Source organism: Protopterus annectens, chromosome 16.part0 (genome assembly GCF_019279795.1).
Source record: "Protopterus annectens isolate FY-2018-M chromosome 16.part0, PAN1.0, whole genome shotgun sequence".
NCBI lineage: Eukaryota > Metazoa > Chordata > Ceratodontiformes > Protopteridae > Protopterus > Protopterus annectens.
This window is the reverse complement of record NC_056750.1, coordinates 27,483,542-27,502,023: the sequence shown is the minus strand read 5'-3', so window position 1 is coordinate 27,502,023 and position 18,482 is coordinate 27,483,542. Positions and strand designations below refer to the sequence as shown.

At 42.6% G+C, this 18,482-nt stretch overlaps 1 protein-coding gene across 6 annotated transcripts in view; it reads left to right on the top strand.

The window, feature by feature from the left end:
• SETX (senataxin) overlaps nucleotides 1–18,482 on the top strand; it is a 2,451,437-nt gene that overhangs the window by 2,160,154 nt on the left and 272,801 nt on the right. For all 6 annotated transcript variants that reach the window (XM_044058409.1, XM_044058411.1, XM_044058407.1 and 3 more), the window contains one exon: nucleotides 4,924–5,022. In XM_044058409.1, coding sequence (XP_043914344.1) covers nucleotides 4,924–5,022 — 99 coding nt within the window. The remainder of the gene's footprint in view (nucleotides 1–4,923; nucleotides 5,023–18,482) is intronic.

Genomic DNA, 18,482 nt, shown 5'->3' with positions numbered 1-18,482 from the left:
AGTAAGATAATTTACATTCAGTTTCAATATTATCAAAGCAGTTATCCTGACAAAAGGTCATTACTTGTACATGGTGATGATTCTTTTCAATACATGGGTCTAGCTGGCAGCTTTCATGAACATATTGTTTGTCAGGTTGACTTTATATGTAGTTGTTTCTTCTCACCTGTATTTGAATCCATGTCATATTTTCCCAGACTTTTTCTCTTCAATAAAAAAGTGCATTTTGAAAACTGCCCAATCCTGTTCCAGACAGATACAACTGTATATACTTTCCAAAGAGGAAACATGCCCTTCTAAATGTGATCAGTTTTTCAAAATTGACAACTGCAGCCACAGGCATTACATATTCTTAAGGTTTGCTGTGCCAAAATGCATGTTAGAGACTCTGTGCCCACCTACAAGATTACTGTCTGTTCATATCCTTTTCTGTTTCCCTTCTAGATGTGAAAAACAGTGCGCATGCTTTCAGTACATTTTAACTTTCAGTCTTAAGGAGAAGTACACTGACCACTCTTAAATAAACTAAGTTATACATTGTTATATTTAATGTGTTAAAAGTGTTAAGGCTGCTGGGGAGGCAGCTAGAATGATTTACTACCTGCAGTTTCAAACTTTATTTTCAGTGACCTGCTTGCCATTTTTCTTTTAAAAGTTAATTATATTGTACCTTGTAGATTTCCTTCAGAACACTACGTTCAGATCTTTCATTATTGACTGTTTTTACCTGCAGGCTTTCATCTCTAACAAAAAAAAATATTCTAATAATAAAACAGCAAGAAAGAACCCTTGTGGGTTTTACTCAGAACACATTTGTCAGATCTCTCATGATTAATTGCTTGCACTTGTATGTTCCTTGTCTCTAGTTCAACAGGTGGTGATGGACAAACAGCTAATAAGGACTACCATTTTTCATGCATGTTAGCATTTTTGTTTTTCACGGCTGTTTCCTTAAAAGAAACTTAACTATAGTTTAAACTAAAATCTTTGGTCTAGATACTCACCTCTATAAAAACAGGAATAATTATCTTTTAATTGAATATATAATATTATCATTACACTTTTGCATCCTCCCAGCAGCTCAAGATCACAACCTTATATGAACTTTAACTTACTTCTTTCCAGTCTTTCTTAACTTGTTGCAGTGTATAGCCTGGATACATTACATTTAAGAGAACGTACTTTCTTACTTCACTGGCATATATAACAGTCACTGATAAAACTCTCCCACCTCACATTTAAAATACTTCTGGCTGCATGCTATATAGAACTGCTTTACAGTATAGAATGCAATTTATAAAGTGATTTTTATGCAAATGTTATGTCCAAGTTAACATTATTGACATTAAACCGTGGGGGGGGGGTTAAGAGTTCACTCCAGTTTGACTTCCATATTTTTAGCCACTTCTTGCAGAGAGACAGTTTACTTGTCTAAACTTCATGTAATGCGATCAGTGTTTTGCATTTCTCCTATTTATTTACTAATTTCATGTTGTTCATGGTCTTATTCTTGATCATCTCCTTCTTTGAGCACTGGTCTTTGGTGTCTCTCTTTTTTATTTATTTTGCTCAAGCATTTTCCTGTTAAACAGTAAGAAGGGTTTCACTGACAAGGTCTTTCTGTGGACTTTGTTATTGTCAGGTTATCACAAAGCAGAATCCCCTGCAGCTCGCTGTGGCTAACTCTTATTTGACTAAACATTTTTATTTCCTCTTTAGCCTGTTCTTTATCCAAAAATATATTTGACTCTTCAGGAAAAAAAGATTCTGAAGACAGCTGAATGTAGCATCTTGATTATCACACCTGCCTCTCAATGTCTCCTTATTGCCAGGATAAATGTGCTTCTTTTCTGCCTGGTGTACAGCAAGTAATCATTTTCCACAAACACACTAGCGTCCCCAATTTTAATACTTTTTTCTTTCCGCTTCTACCACAGTTTTGTCTAGGGCAGCTCTTTCTTATGGTATGCTTGTATCTTTATTATTTTAGGTCTCACCTGTTTTTTCATTGCCACATTTAGAGTGTACACATGTATGGATGTGTGCCCTCTCATTTAACAAATCCTGCTGTAGAACACCAGTCCATTTGCTTATTTGTACTTTCATAAAATTAATGCAGTCTGCTTTTTTCTATTTTTGTGATTCAGCAAGACATTTCAGATGTTCTCTGTGTCCTCTGTCTTCAAAATCTACTATTATTTTGAAATACCTTTTTTAGAGCAGCCTTATGTTCAAGCAGTCTTTCTTCCATTTCACCTTTGTTTTCTGTAATTTTTTGTCAGCTCATCTGAATAACAACTTAACATTTCATCTGTTTTTCCAGCATTTTGTCATTTGCCAATATATATTTCTTGTGCCTCACCTCTGAATGCATTTATTTTTTTCCTTTAAATTACTGGAAACAATCTCCCGTAGTAAAGCTGAAACTTGAACCACTTTTTTTGCTGAGCAGCTACAAGGTTCTTCCCAGCCAGAGGCTTTTCTTTTCCTTCTCTGGTTGATTTTCTCATTCTTTTTCCAGATTTTTTTGTTGCTGTCATCGTAATTACTATTAACTGAATTTTACCCAGATTGATAAGTTATACTGTTTTTTTTTTAACAGTTTCTCAGTTTTCACACTGGGAGAGCTTTAAACAACCTGCTACTCAGAGTAAACCATCTTGCCTCTCCCTGTCTGAGTGGTCTCTTAACCTGAACCATCCACTTCCTGTAGAGATAAGAAGATGGAAGAAAAGATTCTCCTTGCTCTGAATGTTCATTGCCATTTGTGGTTTTATCTCCACATAGTGAATCAGTTCAGGAAGATCTGATTTATTGGTGATAAAAAGGAGTACTTCACTTGCAGAGTCGGTGCTTCATAAATGGCTGACTTTTGTTTTTGCTACCAGAAGAACTAGCTGTTGAGTGTTGGAATGAAAAAGAAACTCTACTAGGAGGAGTAGCCACCTCACATATTTGTTACAGTAATGTATCCATGACAAACATTTGCTCCACAACTGTATGGGTATCAGCATAACTTTGGACAAAGCACTGTAGTCAGGACATGTACTGCAGAATCGGATCTTGCTCTAGTGATGGCTGTTCTTGGTATGTTTTATTCCTTAAATGTCTTTTGTTTTTCAAGCAACGTCTGCTCTTGTGGTATATTTGGAATATTGGTTGACATTTTACACAAGTGTTAAACCTGCTACAGAGGGCACTGTCTTAGTATGATATGTGGGAGAATGCTGACATTCATGAGGGTTTATATGGTGTTGGTGATTGCTTCCACCTTCTACCGTTTTTTGCCCCTGGCTAAGTCCTTTCTGCCATCCATAAATGCAGTCCAGTAGTAGCCTCTCAGTGTAATGAGGCTGTTGTATTTTGTTAGTGATGGAAACTTGACATTACTGGAGTCAGCAGTTGAGGATCTTTCAGGATATTTGCATCACCTTCACACTCAGAGCAGGTTTTCCATTTATATTCCAAAGGACAGTGCAATGTCACAGTCGTGGAAAGCTGAACTATTGAGGCAGCTAGGAGTAAGTGGTACTGCAAATCTTAAATCCATTGCACAGTCACTTGTTGAAGATGTACTGATACAGTGGATATGGGCGGGTCATTCTTTGTTGTATAAATCTAAAGTACCGGTTGGCCTACTGGAGCAGAGACAAAGTGCCCCACCGGCAGCACAAGTTTGGGAATGGAATCGAGCTGTTGAGATTTGAATGGAGGTGATGGGGTAAAATGTCCCTCATCCTGATCTCCTATCCTTGGGGACTATGAGGAAGGGTTCAGTGTCTTTGCACCCTTTGGTGGCGGGGCCACTAACAGCATTAGGAGGAGTGGTAAGATGTCTGTGGCATCATTGCATATGTTCTACTACTAGGGAAAATAGGGTTATTGATATGTCGTATCATCATGGCTCCCGATGCCCATCTGCTACTCCTCAATGGATCTCTACCCCCTGGCTCTCAAGAGTATTTCACAATAACAATACTGAGTTCCTGAGAAGGCTGGGGCGGCCTGCCCAGCCAGGGGAGATGACTGGGATTGCTGTAAAGTAGCTGTAGTGGAACCCGGAGAGAAGAGAGTGAGGGTGGGGTTTAGCTGAAGGGTCAGCAGTGGATCTGGGTGGGGTATAAATAAATAAAAATGTAGACTCCCGAATCAACGTAGTATAAACTACAAGAGCAGTTCATATTGCTTAATGAGTTTAGTGTCTGTCATTGTTTCTAGATCTTGGATGTTTCTTAGCATTTTCTTGAGCATTTCTTGGCATTTTCAGTAGCTTATTTTCACCAGTGGGCTAAAGTGTTAACTTGTAAAAATGTGGACTGCCTCAAACATTTGTTCAGTGATCTAGAGGAGAAAATGTGCAGCTTAGTCAGTTATGGCCACATGACAAATTCTGCAGTACATCTGTGCTCTGTGAGACATAGCCTTCTGTTCTCCCAGTTGAAGAACAAGGCACAGTATTTCATAGTCTGTGCCCAGGTATCCTACACTGAACTGAGTTATGGCCCTCATTATTCAGTTTAATGTTCATGGACGCTATCATTGCCACATTACCATTAAACTACATCAAATGCCTCCATAGTGCACATTTTATTGTTGTACTGTGGATGATGCCACCCGTAAGTGTGACCTTTGGATGGAACTACTTTGAAAATATCTAATATGAGTAGTTGCTTGTAAATGTCTCCCATGTTTTCCCTTCAAGTTTGCCATGGCCTTGAAATTAAGTGTTAAAGACAGTGTTTTCTCAAATACAAGTAAATATGCAGCATGTATTTTGTTTTACTTGAAAGTGAAATACTTTGATGTATTTTGTACATTTAACTTTCTTTTGCACAATACCTTGTTTTAAAGTCAAAGGTTTGTATTGTTCAGAATCACAGCATATTCAGAAGCAGTTAAATTGCATTATTTTATGCTTTTTAGGGCACTGGAGGTTGATACAGTTGATGGGTTTCAGGGATGCGAAAAGGACTGCATAATAGTCACTTGTGTCCGAGCAAATGCTCTCCAAGGATCCATAGGGTGAGTGAAGTACAGTAATAATTCAAAGTTGTCTCCCTTTTGTCTTTCATTCTTAATATTTTGTGAAAAGAGGCACAGTCCCTAATTGTAGTAGAAGTTTTATATTTATTGCATGTATGTAGTTGACATTTTTAATTAGGTAAGCAGGCTGGTTTATGGACCCTTTTTAGCCCCAAACCAGGTCACAGCAATTGGAGGGGTTAAATAAATGTATATATGTGTATGCAGTACGTTACAAGGGAATGTGCATGATACAGATATTGACACATGCCAGTGGAGGCTGTGAGGCACAAGCCAGAAGAGTGAGAACTTCGGAATCCCTGGACACACAGTAACATCTGTATCATGCATACCTCCAAGTGCCTAACGAAGCTTAAAAAATAGACATTTGTGTTTGATTTGTTTACTTATTTATTCATTCATTTGCAGTTTAAATTTATACATATAGAAGTTTATGTATGTTATGTAGTACACTTTAATATAAAACAGATCCTACACCCTTTTTAACTAATTGATTGCTGCAGCATCATAATGTTTTAACAGTGTAAAATTTTAGTATGAAATTAAACTGTTGTGTGTTATTGCACAGAGTCCTTTATATAAGCAGGTGCTAACACTATTTAACATCTCACCAGAGTTCTGGAAGGCAGATGAGTCCAGATGAAGAGACTTGCTTCACAAACATGAATATGTTTTTCCAGATAAAATACCCTAAGTGGAGCTGAGAACTATAGTTCATCCTTACAGCCCTTTGATGACCAAGAATTGTGTGGTTTCAGGCAATGCAGTAAACCATCAAAATTGAAGCCGGGAAAGCCTTTGGATATGGCAACAGTTGACTCCCGTTCAGGGCATCGTTCCTAGATTAGATTACCTGCTCCATCTGACCTTCTAGCAGGAGTTCCAGGAAATGAATGTCAGCAGGAAGCCAATCTACTAGCCAGACTTGCTCTGCCAAGTGGAAGCAGTTCTCCATTAAGATGGGGAAGTATACTGTGCCACCTCTTTCTATTAGGATGCAAGTTATTCTGATCTGATTAAACACCTGTATGGTCTGAAGGTCAATTTATCTACCTTTAGAATGCATTTGTGGCCTTATGGAGGGTAGTACTGTGGCACAGCTGCAGCTGGTTAAGCAATTCCATAGAAAGAATTTTGCATGTGTCTCCTCTGAAGCAAAACATCTATGTAAAAACTTACTATTCTCCCCTGATTAAGTTGTTGTGGGATATGTGCATACCACCTCTAAATAATTTCCTCTTGTACTGCAGTGATGAGCTCAAATAATGGTCAAAATGTTTGCTGTTAGTTGAGGGTGGCTTGTTGGCCTGGGTGCATTAGTAGACATATGTGTCACTGTGCATTCATATGGCAGTGTGCTAAAACACCTTAATGTCATTTTGGTTATTTTGAACATCTGTCATGATGCCTTGAACATGGGAAGTTTACAGATAGTTTTTGTACAGATGTTTTTTGTCCCTTGATCTCTCTTTTCGGGTCCTGTGTGTGTCTTCTCAGGGGGGGGGGTACAATTTCACTGTCCTCCTTTGAAGAACCCCTCCTTATAAATTAAATTTCATGTCTGATAGGGTTGAACCACTTTCAAGAGGCAAACTTCTTATTATTAAGTGGCACCCTGGCAAACTTTCAAGCCCCCCACCTCACCCCTGAAACACTGAGAACACTACTGCCTATGTAGAATTATTGACAGAAGCCCTATGTAGTCATGTTAGTAGTTGCACAGAGACTGCTATTCCTACAAGACAGACTCCAAAAACAAGCCACCTTGATGATATCCAACGTCAGTAGGTTATATAAAAAGAAGAAAATCATGTTTGTGTGGTCTGCATTGCTCTGAATATTGCTTATCTCTGGCTGCATTTCATTTTGATTCAAAGCTCTTCATTTAAGGTTTGATCACTTGTATGCTTTATCTTATTTTAGTATTATTTTTGTTTTAAGTTTTCTGTTCTGTTGGAGTTTTAAGAGTTCTTGGCGAGGGTCAGTTAAAAGTTATCAGACAATTCCTTTGCAAACTGTGAATATCATCAGTTAATTAGTGGTGGATCTGAGAAACAGCATTGCTCTTTTATTTAGAAACATCTCTATTTAGCTGAAGTATTTGCGAGATCTGCATTGCTCTGAATATCACTCATGTCTGGCTACATTTTCCCCCCTCCCATCCCCCCAGTCCTCATTGTGTTCTTAAATTTGGTGGCTTTTAAGTTGCCCACCCCTACTATAAATCTGTTTTTGGACACTCCACCCAGTCCTATCTCATCAGCTCATTCTATTGAGTAGGGAGAGATCACGCGGTAAGACCCCACCCCCTTAGTTTCTCAACTTTGAATTAGCTTGTTTCATCCCTTCCAACTTCAAACTAAAAATTGCAGTTTATTCATTTGCTTTTACTGTATTTGTGTTTCTTCCTACATTATTACGTTATTTTGCTTTTGCTGCTTGTTCTTAGAAGTATTCAGTTGTATTTATTACTGTTTGTTAGTAGCCTGATTTAATTGGAACTGTTTTAGAATTCTTTTGGTTTTAGCACTTGAGATTCAGGCCAGTTTTACATTAAGAAGGTTTGTGGTCTACATTCTTGTGGCAGGAGAGGTAGCTTTGGCTTTGGTTTAAGTACTTGGGCTTCAGGCCAGTTATTTTACAGTAAGAAGGTTTGTGGTCTGCACTCTTGTGGGAGGAGAGGGTAGATTCTGCCCTTCTGAGCTGGGAATTGCTGGTTGAAGTCTTATTGTGCTTGCTTATTTGAACTGTTTCTTTTTGAAATCGGTGCGCCTTGTTTGCTGTAACATAGACAATATTCAGGCTTGCTGAATCTAGCTCTGTTTGTATAACTTGAGCAGTAATCCAGGCCATCTTTTTGGAGAGCATTCCCCCCTGCACCCTAGTGGCAGGGGTTTGCAGTTAGAACTTGCCTGATTGAAGGTTGCTGGAACAGGGCTCAGTTTTGGCTTTTTTATTGGTTAATTGGTTAAGTTCTTTAAATCAGTTTGCTGTTGTTTGCTGCTGTTATATTTAAGCGTGTATCTGTTCACCTGTGTTAAATTGACCTAAACAGAGTTTAAATATCTTTAGCATAGTCTGGTTACAGGTTTTGCTGTATCCAGATCTGTTTGTGTGATTCCTGTGTTTCCTGCTACACCATCTTGGGTTGGCCGGAGCCTGCCTACCCTTAGTGGGAGTAGGTGAACTGGTTGGAACTGGTCTGGCATAGGGTGTTGAGCTAAGAGCTCAGGGAAAAGGGTTGATTGGTCAATTCCAGTGTTTCTATTTTATTTTCGTTTTTGTGGTATTTAAGCCCCGCATTTGGCCGGGTTTCTGCTTGTTTGCCTGATGTTCTTCGTGTTTCACTGTTGCAGTCATTACATTTGGGTAATCCTGCTGGCAGGTTGCCCTCAGTTGGCCTGAATTCCAAAGTCCTAGGTCCTGCATTGGTTGCTGTCGCCCCTTCCCTGACATCAGGTCGTCAGGGGTATAAAAGAAGCAGCCAACGCCATTTTCTTTAGTCTTTCTTGCCGCACGGTGCCCGAAGCAGAAGCAGTTCGCAAGTGCCGGTCAGCCGACTCCTGAGATTTTCGTGTTCGAGTTTCAGACCCGAAGTCTTCAATAAAGCTAAGTACCCCATTGGGGAAACTTTGTTCTTGCTCCAGACCGATGTCAGAAAAAGTAAATAATTGTAATTCTTGTGGAAAGCAAATACTTCATAAGGACTTTCATTCTTACTGTATTCCTTGCCTAGACCCTGATCACAACATTTCTGGTTGTCGGTTTTGTGCTAGATTTAACCAAAGCACTATTAAGCATCGGTATGATTTTGCTTTAAACTATTTTGGACGCCGGTTTAATTATCCAGAAATGTCGTCGGATAGCCATCCGACTACCGGAGTTCACAAAAAACCCAAAGAAAAAGAGAGAGATAGACAACCGAGGCCCAAAACCGACGAAGCTTCTCCTAAGCCAGTCGCCGGTTCTCAGTGAGACACTTTTGCAGCCCCTGACGCCCGCTACTTTAGAGTCGCAGGCCGCTACCGACTCCCACGTGGAGTCGGCCATGCCGCTGGAAACTCAAGGTATTGGAGCCTCGGCTACTGTTCCTTCAGATGGGTCTGGAGCCGCTGAGCAGACACCGGCTTCTGAGAGTGTATTCAGACCTAAACATCTTTACATTAAACCAACTTCAGCTTCAAAGGCAAAGACTAAAGCACCTTCTAAAGCAAAGAAACAAACTCAAGAGCCACGTGGACAGGCCTCTGTGCCCAAAAAACAGATGTTCAAAATGGCCGAAGAGTTGATTACCTTGATCAGGGGTTCCCATCCCCCTCCTGATAAGAGGCCTAGGCAAGAGACTGACTATATGAATCTTCAGATCAGGTTTCTATTTCTTCTGATTCCTCTTCTGATCAGGAATATTCTCCCCCCCCCCCCCACCCCCATGAGGATTCTGATGCTGAAGAATCTATACCTTCAGCTTCTCCTCCAGAGGACTATTCGTTTGGGGAAACCTTACATACCATGAGGGAGCATTTCCACTGGGAGAGCCAAGATTTTTCAGAATCTAAAAAGAGGCTCAGGTATTTCCATTTACTACTTCAGCACAGGCCTCTAGCCATTCCACTTGTGTTAGACATTGTAGATGATGTGTTTTCGGAGTCTAGTCTTACCCTGACTCCTTACCTCCAGCTCCTGTTAAGCCTGACAGATATTACAGGGTTCCTGACTCTCATAAATTCCTTTTTAAAAACCCTGCTGTAGACCCAGAAATTATTTCACTGGGTACCAAAGGAGTTAAGGCTTCCGCTGCAAAAAACCCTACCCCCTCTGACAGAGATTCTAGGGCACTGGCTAGATGGGTAAAAAAGGTTTACACATCTGCTACCTTGGCTATAAGGGCCTTAAACTGTCAGTTTCATATGCTCAAATATCAGCAACATGTCATGGCATTGCTAAAACAGAAAATGTTGTTAAACTCTGAATGCACAGAAAACAAGGAAATGCAGGATTTATTGCATGCAGCTGAACAAGTTGGAAAGCATACTTTGCAATGTGGTTTGATTCTTTGGAGCCCTCCTGCAGGGCCGCAGTTACGGGTTCTGTAATTAGGAGGCATGCTTTGTTAAAGGAACAAAATCTGCCTGATCATGTCAAAGTTAAATTATTAGATGCACCTTTACAGCATGATACTTTGTTGGTGTAAGGCGGAAGAGGTGTTAAAGAAAATGGAGGACAAAGCTAAATCTATGCAAACTGTCAAAAGATTTTTTACAAGTACAGCCACCTAGGTTTAGTAGACACTGGCCTACAAAGAATTGGTCCTTTCCTGTGTCAGACAGACCTCAAAGGGGCAGATCCAGGCGCCCTATAGGCCGATCCCAGGCGCAAGGTTCATACAGATCAAAGCAATGGGGTGCTTCTACCTCCAAAGTTGGAGAAGACAAATCACAACCATACAGGAAACAGTCCCAATGACTTCCCCCTGCCTGCACCAAGCACTTATCTCCTGGCAGCACCCTTAGGGGAAAAATTAGCACTTTTTTCTCAAAATTGGCACATTATAACCTAGGACAAGTGGGTTCTAAATATCGTGTCACAAGCCTACAAGTTCCATTTCCATGCCCTGCCAAAGGCAAACGGCTGGCCATATCTGCCAAAAAAATCAATTTGCAGAGGCACAAAAAAACAAGTCTCATCCCTCATGGACATGGGGGACATTTAACAAGTACCAGAGCAAGAGCAGGGACAAGGATTTTACTCAAGACTGTTCTTGGTACCCAGAAAGGACAAGGCCTGGAGGCCAGTACTGGACCTATCTATTCTGATCACATTCCTGGATATACCAAAGTTCAAGATGTTGACTTTGCAGCAGCTTCTGCCCATGCTGGGCAAGAACGCTTGTCTTGTGACTTTAGACCTAAAAGAGGCATACCTGCATGTCCCAATCAGACAATTATGCAGAAGATACCTCAGATTCAAGGCTGGCTCAATGCATTACCAATTCCCTGCACTGCCCTTTGGCTTATCTACTGTGCCCAGGGTCTTTACAAAGTGCCTGGCACCAGTAATTGCATTCTGCAGACAAAGAGGAATACAAATATATCCTTACTTGGACAACTGTCTAATTCAAGCAGAGAACAAGGACATTCTTCTACAGCATCTGGCGTTTGTGAAAAGACTTCTAACATGCCTAGGGTACACAGTCAACGAAAAGAAATCAAAACTAATACCCTCTCAAGAGATAATATTCCTGGGTGCAAGCTTAAATACATCTGCCTAGATGGCTTATCTCACGCCAGACAAACAAAGGCAACTGACTACCTATTTCAAAATATTGGCAACTAAGGCCCAGTTATCTGCAAGAAAAATTCTGCAGGCTTTGGGCTTCATGGGATCCTGCATCCTACTAATTCCATATGCAAGACTGCATATGAGGAAACTTCAATGGTACCTAAAAAGTGTTTGGACTCAACATTGCCACAGCCTGGAAACAATGATTACTCTCATTCCCTGCCTGCAACATGATTTTCGATGGTGGGCAAAGGCTTATCACCAAAACAAGGGACAGCCATTCACATTACCCCCAGCCAGGCAGACACTAACAACAGATGCATCAGATTATGCCTGGGGGGCCCACATGGCAGGAAGATGCATTCAGGACACATGGTCCTCAAACCAAATGCATCTTACATATCAATCAAAAAGAGATGCTAGCTGTACAAAATGCCCTGACAGCCTTCAAGGACCTAGTTCATCTGGTACCACTACTGATAAAGACAGACAACACCACGGTCTTGTGGTATATAAACAAGCAGGGAGCACACATTCTTACCCCCCTTTGCAGACTAGCCATGACTTTGTGGGACACAGCATTGACTTACCAAGTACATCTGCAGGCACAGTTCCTGCCAGGAAAGGAAAATACTCTGGCAGACGAACTAAGCAGAAACCTCATGGATCCCCATGAGTGGCAGCTGGATCCACAAATCTTCACCATGATAACAAGGAAATGGGGATGCCCGTACATAGACCTATTTGCCTCCCCTCACAACTACCAACTAAAAAGATTCTGCTCAAGGACTTATCATGGACAAGCATGGAATGTGGACGCCCTCTCAGTATATGCCTTTCCCCCACTGCCTCTCCTCCCCAAGGTACTCCTAAAGGTCAGACAGGAGAAGCCAAAGATGATACTGATTGCCCCAGACTGGCCCCACCAGTACTGGTATCCAATCCTAGAGAACTTGTCTCAGTGCCCCGCTTGGACCTTACCTCAAATACCTCATTTACTGTCCCAGCAAAACAATCAGATCCTGCACAGCCAACTCAGGACTTGGCAGCATGGCGGATAATGTAGTCATACAAAACACACCTGTCATTAAAGCTGTGATGGATGTAATTTTGGAAGCCAGAAGGCCTAGTACTAGAAAATCTTATGCTGGGAAATGGAAGAGATTCTGTGCTTGGAACCAGGCACAAGGAACTGATACAGCTGTGCCAAATATTCTTCAGAATTTGCAATACTTAACTGAGATGCTGGACAAAGGCCTATCTTTTTCATCTATTAAAATTCATGCCTCTGCCATTTCGGCTCATTACAATACAGAGCCACCAATCTTTTCTCATCCCTTATTAAAGCAGTACCTCAGAGGAGCCAAAAATGTAAAGCCTCCAAGATCATCACCAATACCTGCATGGGACCTCAACTATGTCTTGGAAAAACTCACCCTGCCTCCTTTTGAGGCAGCTGCTACTGCTGATATAAAGTTTTTATCTTGGAAAACAGCTCTGCTCCTAGCAGTAACTTCTGCAAGACGAGTTTCAGAGCTACAAGCACTCATGACTGTGGAACCTTTTATCCAGACAGGGCCTCTCTGAGGACAAACCCAACATTTATACCTAAGGTGGTGTCCAGTGTGGCTCTTAACCAAACTATTCATCTGCCAACTTTTTTTCCAAATCCACAGAACAAGGGAGAAAGAATTCTGCATTCTTTGGACGTACACAGACAGTTTAGATTCTACTTGGACAGAGCCAAAGTTTTCAGAAAGACAGAGCAATTACAAGTGACATATGCTGCAGGATCACAAGGAAAGGCCATCTCAAAGAAGACTATTTCAAAGTGGATAGGCCACTGCATTCGTTTCTGCTATTTACACCATGGTAAGCCAGTGCCTAAGGGCATTAGGCCACATTCAACCAGAGCTGCAGCCACTTCAGCAGCCTTTCTTAGGGGAGTACCAACCAAGGACATGTTAGAGGCTGCTACTTGGAGTTCATTGCATACCTTTACAAAGCACTATCATCTGCCACTCTACTCTAAATCCAGGGCAGGCTTTGCCACTGCAGTTCTGCAGGGCCTCATAGCCGCACCTAATGCTGTTTAGCTCCAGCCTCCCAACCATAGCTTTGGGACTCTACCCAAATGTAATGACTGCAGCAGTGAAACACGAAGAACATAGTACAGATGTCCTTCAAGGATACATCTGCAGTCATAACATATGGGTTGTCCTGCCTCAGACAGCCCTTCGGTCGGCCGGATTCCAAAGTCTGGGTCTGGCCTCGGCTGATGTCGCACTTCACCCGACGTCATAGCTCCTGGGGTATAAAGGCATCAGCCGACGCCATTTTCCTCAGTCTTTCTTGCCGCGCGGTGCCCGAAGCAGAAGATGTTCGCAAGTGCCGGTCGGTCAGATCCAGAGATTTCAACTACCGAAGACTTCTAAAAAAGCTAAGTACCCCATTGGGGACTCTTTCTTGCCTCAGCCGATGTCAGACAAAGTAAATAATTGTTTAACTTGTGGGAAACAAATACCTCATAAGGATTTCCACTCTTACTGCCTTCCTTGCTTAGGCCCAGACCACGACGTATCAGCTTGTTTAGCCTGTGCTTCCTTCAACCGACGGACACTTAGACATCGGTCGGAGTTTGCAGAAGAGTTTTTTGGCTCCGCTTTTGCATATAAAATGCCGTCGGAGACTCCGACTACACATTTAGCTAAAAAATGCAAGGAAAAGGACCGACACTCTCAGTTTCGGCTGAGACCGAGACCTCGGTTCTCCCTTCGGCCGAAAGCATGCCTCTGACAACAGAGGCCACACAGGCCATGACTGAGTCAGCTACAGAAATTCCTACTGAAGAAGCAGGCACACAAGATTTGTCTGACACTATTCCGTTGGACATCTCTACTCCTGCACGTGGGGCAGCTAGACCCCCTGCTTCTATGTCTATCAAGGCCTTTTCCAGGGCTAAAGCAGCAAAACTTTCCAAGGCCTTACCTACAAAGGCTCCCTCTCACAGGCCTACTTCAAGTTCTCAGATTCTCAGCCTTGCTGAGGACCTTATTTCTCTGATCAGGGGATCCCAACCTCACCCAGACAGGGCCTCACAAGCCCCTCCTGAAAAGAGGCCTAGAACTGAACCCCCTGAACCTCTCTCCACTGACTATTCCTCGGATGGTTCAGATTTATCTGACCATCAGGAAGGCCCATACTCACCTTATAAGGATTCTGATGCAGAAGACTCCATCCCTTCAGCCTCTCCTCCAGAAGAATTTTCATTTGGGGAAACCCTACACTCTATGAGGGAGCACTTCCAATGGCAGGGTCAGGATTTTCCTGATTCTAGGAAAAGGCTAAGGACTTTCTTACACTTACCACAGCATAGGCCTTTAGCCATACTACCTGTACTATCAGTTGTTGATGATGCATACAATGATGCCAGTACTGCCCCTGATTCTCTTCCCCCGGCCCCTGCCAAACCTGACAGATACTACAGGGTCCCGGATTCTCACTTCCACTTGTATAAGGCCCATGCTGCAGACCCAGAAACCATTTCTCAGGGCCCTAAGGGTGTTGCAGCTGCCTCTGCCAAAAAAACCCTACCCTCTGAAAGAGAATCTAGAGCATTAGAGAGATGGGGTAAAAAGGTTTATACATCTGCTACTCTTTCTGCCAGGGCTTTAAACTGTCAATTTCACATGATACAGTACCAGGAATTTTTGTTAGATCAGCTGAATAAAAAACTGGCCTCTCCTGAACCTTTAGACCGTAAGTCCCTTCAGGATTTGGTACACAACTCTCAGCAGGTCAGTAATCATTTCTTGAAATGTGGCTATGATGCACTGGAGGCTTCATTTAGATCAGCTATGACTGGAGCAGTGATTCGAAGGCATGACTGGCTAAAAGAACAATCCTTGCCAGACCATGTTAAGTCAAAACTCCTAGATGCCCCTGTGGAGAAACAAAGTTTATTTGGCTCCCCAGCACAGGAGGTTTTAAAGAAAGTGGAAGAAAAAGCAAAATCCGTCCAAACAGTCAAGGATTTCCTGCAGGTCCAACCTCCGAGGTTCAGCAGAAATTGGCCTTCAAAGAATTGGTCCTTTCCAGACACCTCTAGAGCACAGAGAGGCAGAAATAGGCGCCCAAGAGGCAGAGGTCAATCTAGGGGTGCCTACAGGGGTCGTCAGTGGCAACCTGCCAACCAGAGAAGTGCCGCCACAGCTGCGACTGCAACTACTTCCACAGGACAGACACAATGACTTGACTCTGATTCCGCCTACCAGGGAACAACTGGAAGCACCCTTGGGCGGAAAGCTAGCTTTATTTTCAAAAAACTGGCATTGTATTACAGGAGACAAAAGGACTTTGCAAACAATAGACAAGGGCTACCGGTTTCACTTCCACACTCTACCAAAAAAGAGAGGAATGCCAAACCTTCCACCAAGCCAGAAATCAGAGGCTCTAAAACAAATCATCAGCTTACTAAGGATGAGAGCAATAGAAAAGGTACCATCTATGGAACAAGGCCAAGGATTTTACTCCAGACTATTCCTTGTACCAAGAAAAGAAAATCAATGGAGGCCTATTCTCGACTTGTCCGCACTGAACACATATCTCATTGTTCAAAATTCAAAATGCTGACCCTACAGCAACTTCTTCCCATGTTGGGCAAGGAGTCTTGGCTGGTGACTCTATATCTCAAGGAGGCATACCTGCACGTCCCTATACGACCAGATTGCACAAGACACCTCAGATTTCTTGCAGGATCAGAGCATTATCAATTCTCAGCATTGCCCTTTGGCTTATCTACTGCGCCCAGAGTATTCACGAAATGCCTGGCATCAGTAATTGCTCATTGCAGGCTTCAGGGAATTCAAATCTACCCATACCTGGATGACTGCCTAATACAAGCGGACAACAAGACAAAAATAATAAAGGATTTGGCCTATGTCATACAACTGCTGCAAGCCCTGGGATACACAGTCAACATACAAAAGTCAAGACAAGTGCCATCCCAAAGGATAACATTTTTGGGTGCAGAACTGGACACAATAGCTCAGATGGCTTTTCTCACAGAGGAAAAACAAAAGCAACTACCAGTCTATTTCATGGCATTAACAAAACAAACTCAGCTTACTGCAAGGAAAGTCCTGCAGGCCCTGGGTTACATGGCATCCTGCATAATCTTGATCCCGCATGCCAGGCTGCATATGAGAAAACTACAATGATACCTGAGGAATGTATGGTCTCGACACAAGCAGTCTATAAGCCCTGATTCCAATCATTCCATGCCTGCACAAAGAATTCCTGTGGTGGGCTCAGGCCTGCCAGATAAACAGAGGATTGCCTTTCCACAAACCACATCCAAGGCAGACCATTACCATGGACGCCTCAGACCTAGGCTGGGGGGCACACATGGAAGACAAGTGTATCCAAGGCCTGTGGTCCCAAGACCAGCTGAATCTACACATAAATCTAAAGGAGATGCTGGCAGTAAAGCATGCAATCGAGGCATTCAGTTCATTCCTCCAGCAAGGACACCTGCTGATAAGGACGGACAATACCACAGTCATGTGGTACATCAACAAACAGGGAGGCACACATTCATACCTCCTATGCCGGATGGCAATGGACCTTTGGAACTTAGGCCTGAATCTCAACATCCAACTGCAGGCCAGATTTGTACCAGGAAAAGAGAATTCACTAGCAGACAGCTTAAGCAGAACTACCACGGATGCTCACGAATGGATGCTGCATCCAGACATCTTCAAAACCATAACAAAGAAATGGGGAATGCCAGAAATAGACCTGTTCGCCTCCCCACTCAACCACCAACTGAAGAAATTCTGCTCAAGAGTATACCACCCATTAGCCTGGAAGGTGGACTCCCTTTCTTTCAGCTGGAAGGCCCTGACGGTATATGCTTTTCCACCTCTCCCATTGATGTACAAAGTTCTATTGAAGATCAGAGAGGAACAGCCAAAGGTAATTCTGATAGCTCCAGACTGGCCAAGGCAACATTGGTACCCACTACTGAGAAGCATGTCTTGGACGAACTCATGGCCTCTACCTCTATGTCCTTTACTTCTAACGCAGAACAACTACAGGACCCTGCATCCAAACTTAAAAACGCTGCAGCTAACTGCTTGGAAAATTGCATAACACAAAACCAACCTGTTTTATCTCAGAGGGTTAAGGACATTATCCTGGAGGCTCGCAGACCCTCCACAAGGAAAACATATTCAGCCAAATGGAAGAGATTCCTCATTTGGAGTGCAGCAAAGGGAACAAATGTCACACTGGCAAACCTAGCACACATCCTAGAATACTTAGCAGAACTGTTCCACAATGGCCTGTCCTATTCTTCCATTAAGATTCATGCATCAGCAATTTCAGCAGAGTACAACATGGATCCTCCTGTCTTCTCTCATCCTCTCCTCAGACAATTTTTGAGAGGGATCAAAAATGTAAAACCTCCAAGGAAACCACCTCTACCTGCATGGGATCTCAATTTTGTGCTAGAAAAATTAACACTTCCTCCCTTCGAACCAGCAGCAACAGCAGACTTACAGTTCTTATCTTGGAAAACTGCCTTCCTGCTAGCAATCACTTCAGCGAGAAGGGTATCCGAGTTACAGGCATTAATGGCAGTGCAGCGTTTTCTCATCTTTCACCAGGATAGAGTGTCTCTGAGAACCAATCCTACTTTTATGCCAAAGGTGGTATCCAGGGTATCCTTGAACCAAGCTATTCATTTACCTACATTCTTCCCCAACCCACAGAACAGGGGGGAAAAACTACTACACACCTTTGATGTACACAGACAACTGCGCTACTATCTGGACAGAACTAAGGCCAGCAGAAACACTGACCAGCTTCTGGTAGCATATGCAACAGGAGTGCAAGGGAAAGCAATTTCAAAACAATCTCAAAATGGATAGGAAATTGCATTTGATTCTGCTACTCATTTCATGGAAAGACGACAACTGAAAATATCAGGCCTCACTCCACAAGAGCTACAGCCACCACTACAGCTTTCCTACGAGGAGTGGCTACCAAAGACATTTTAGAAGCTGCTACTTGGAGCTCCGTGCATACATTTGCCAAGCATTACAATCTTCCTTTATACTCCAGATCCCGAGCAGGTTTTGCAACTGCTGTTTTACAAG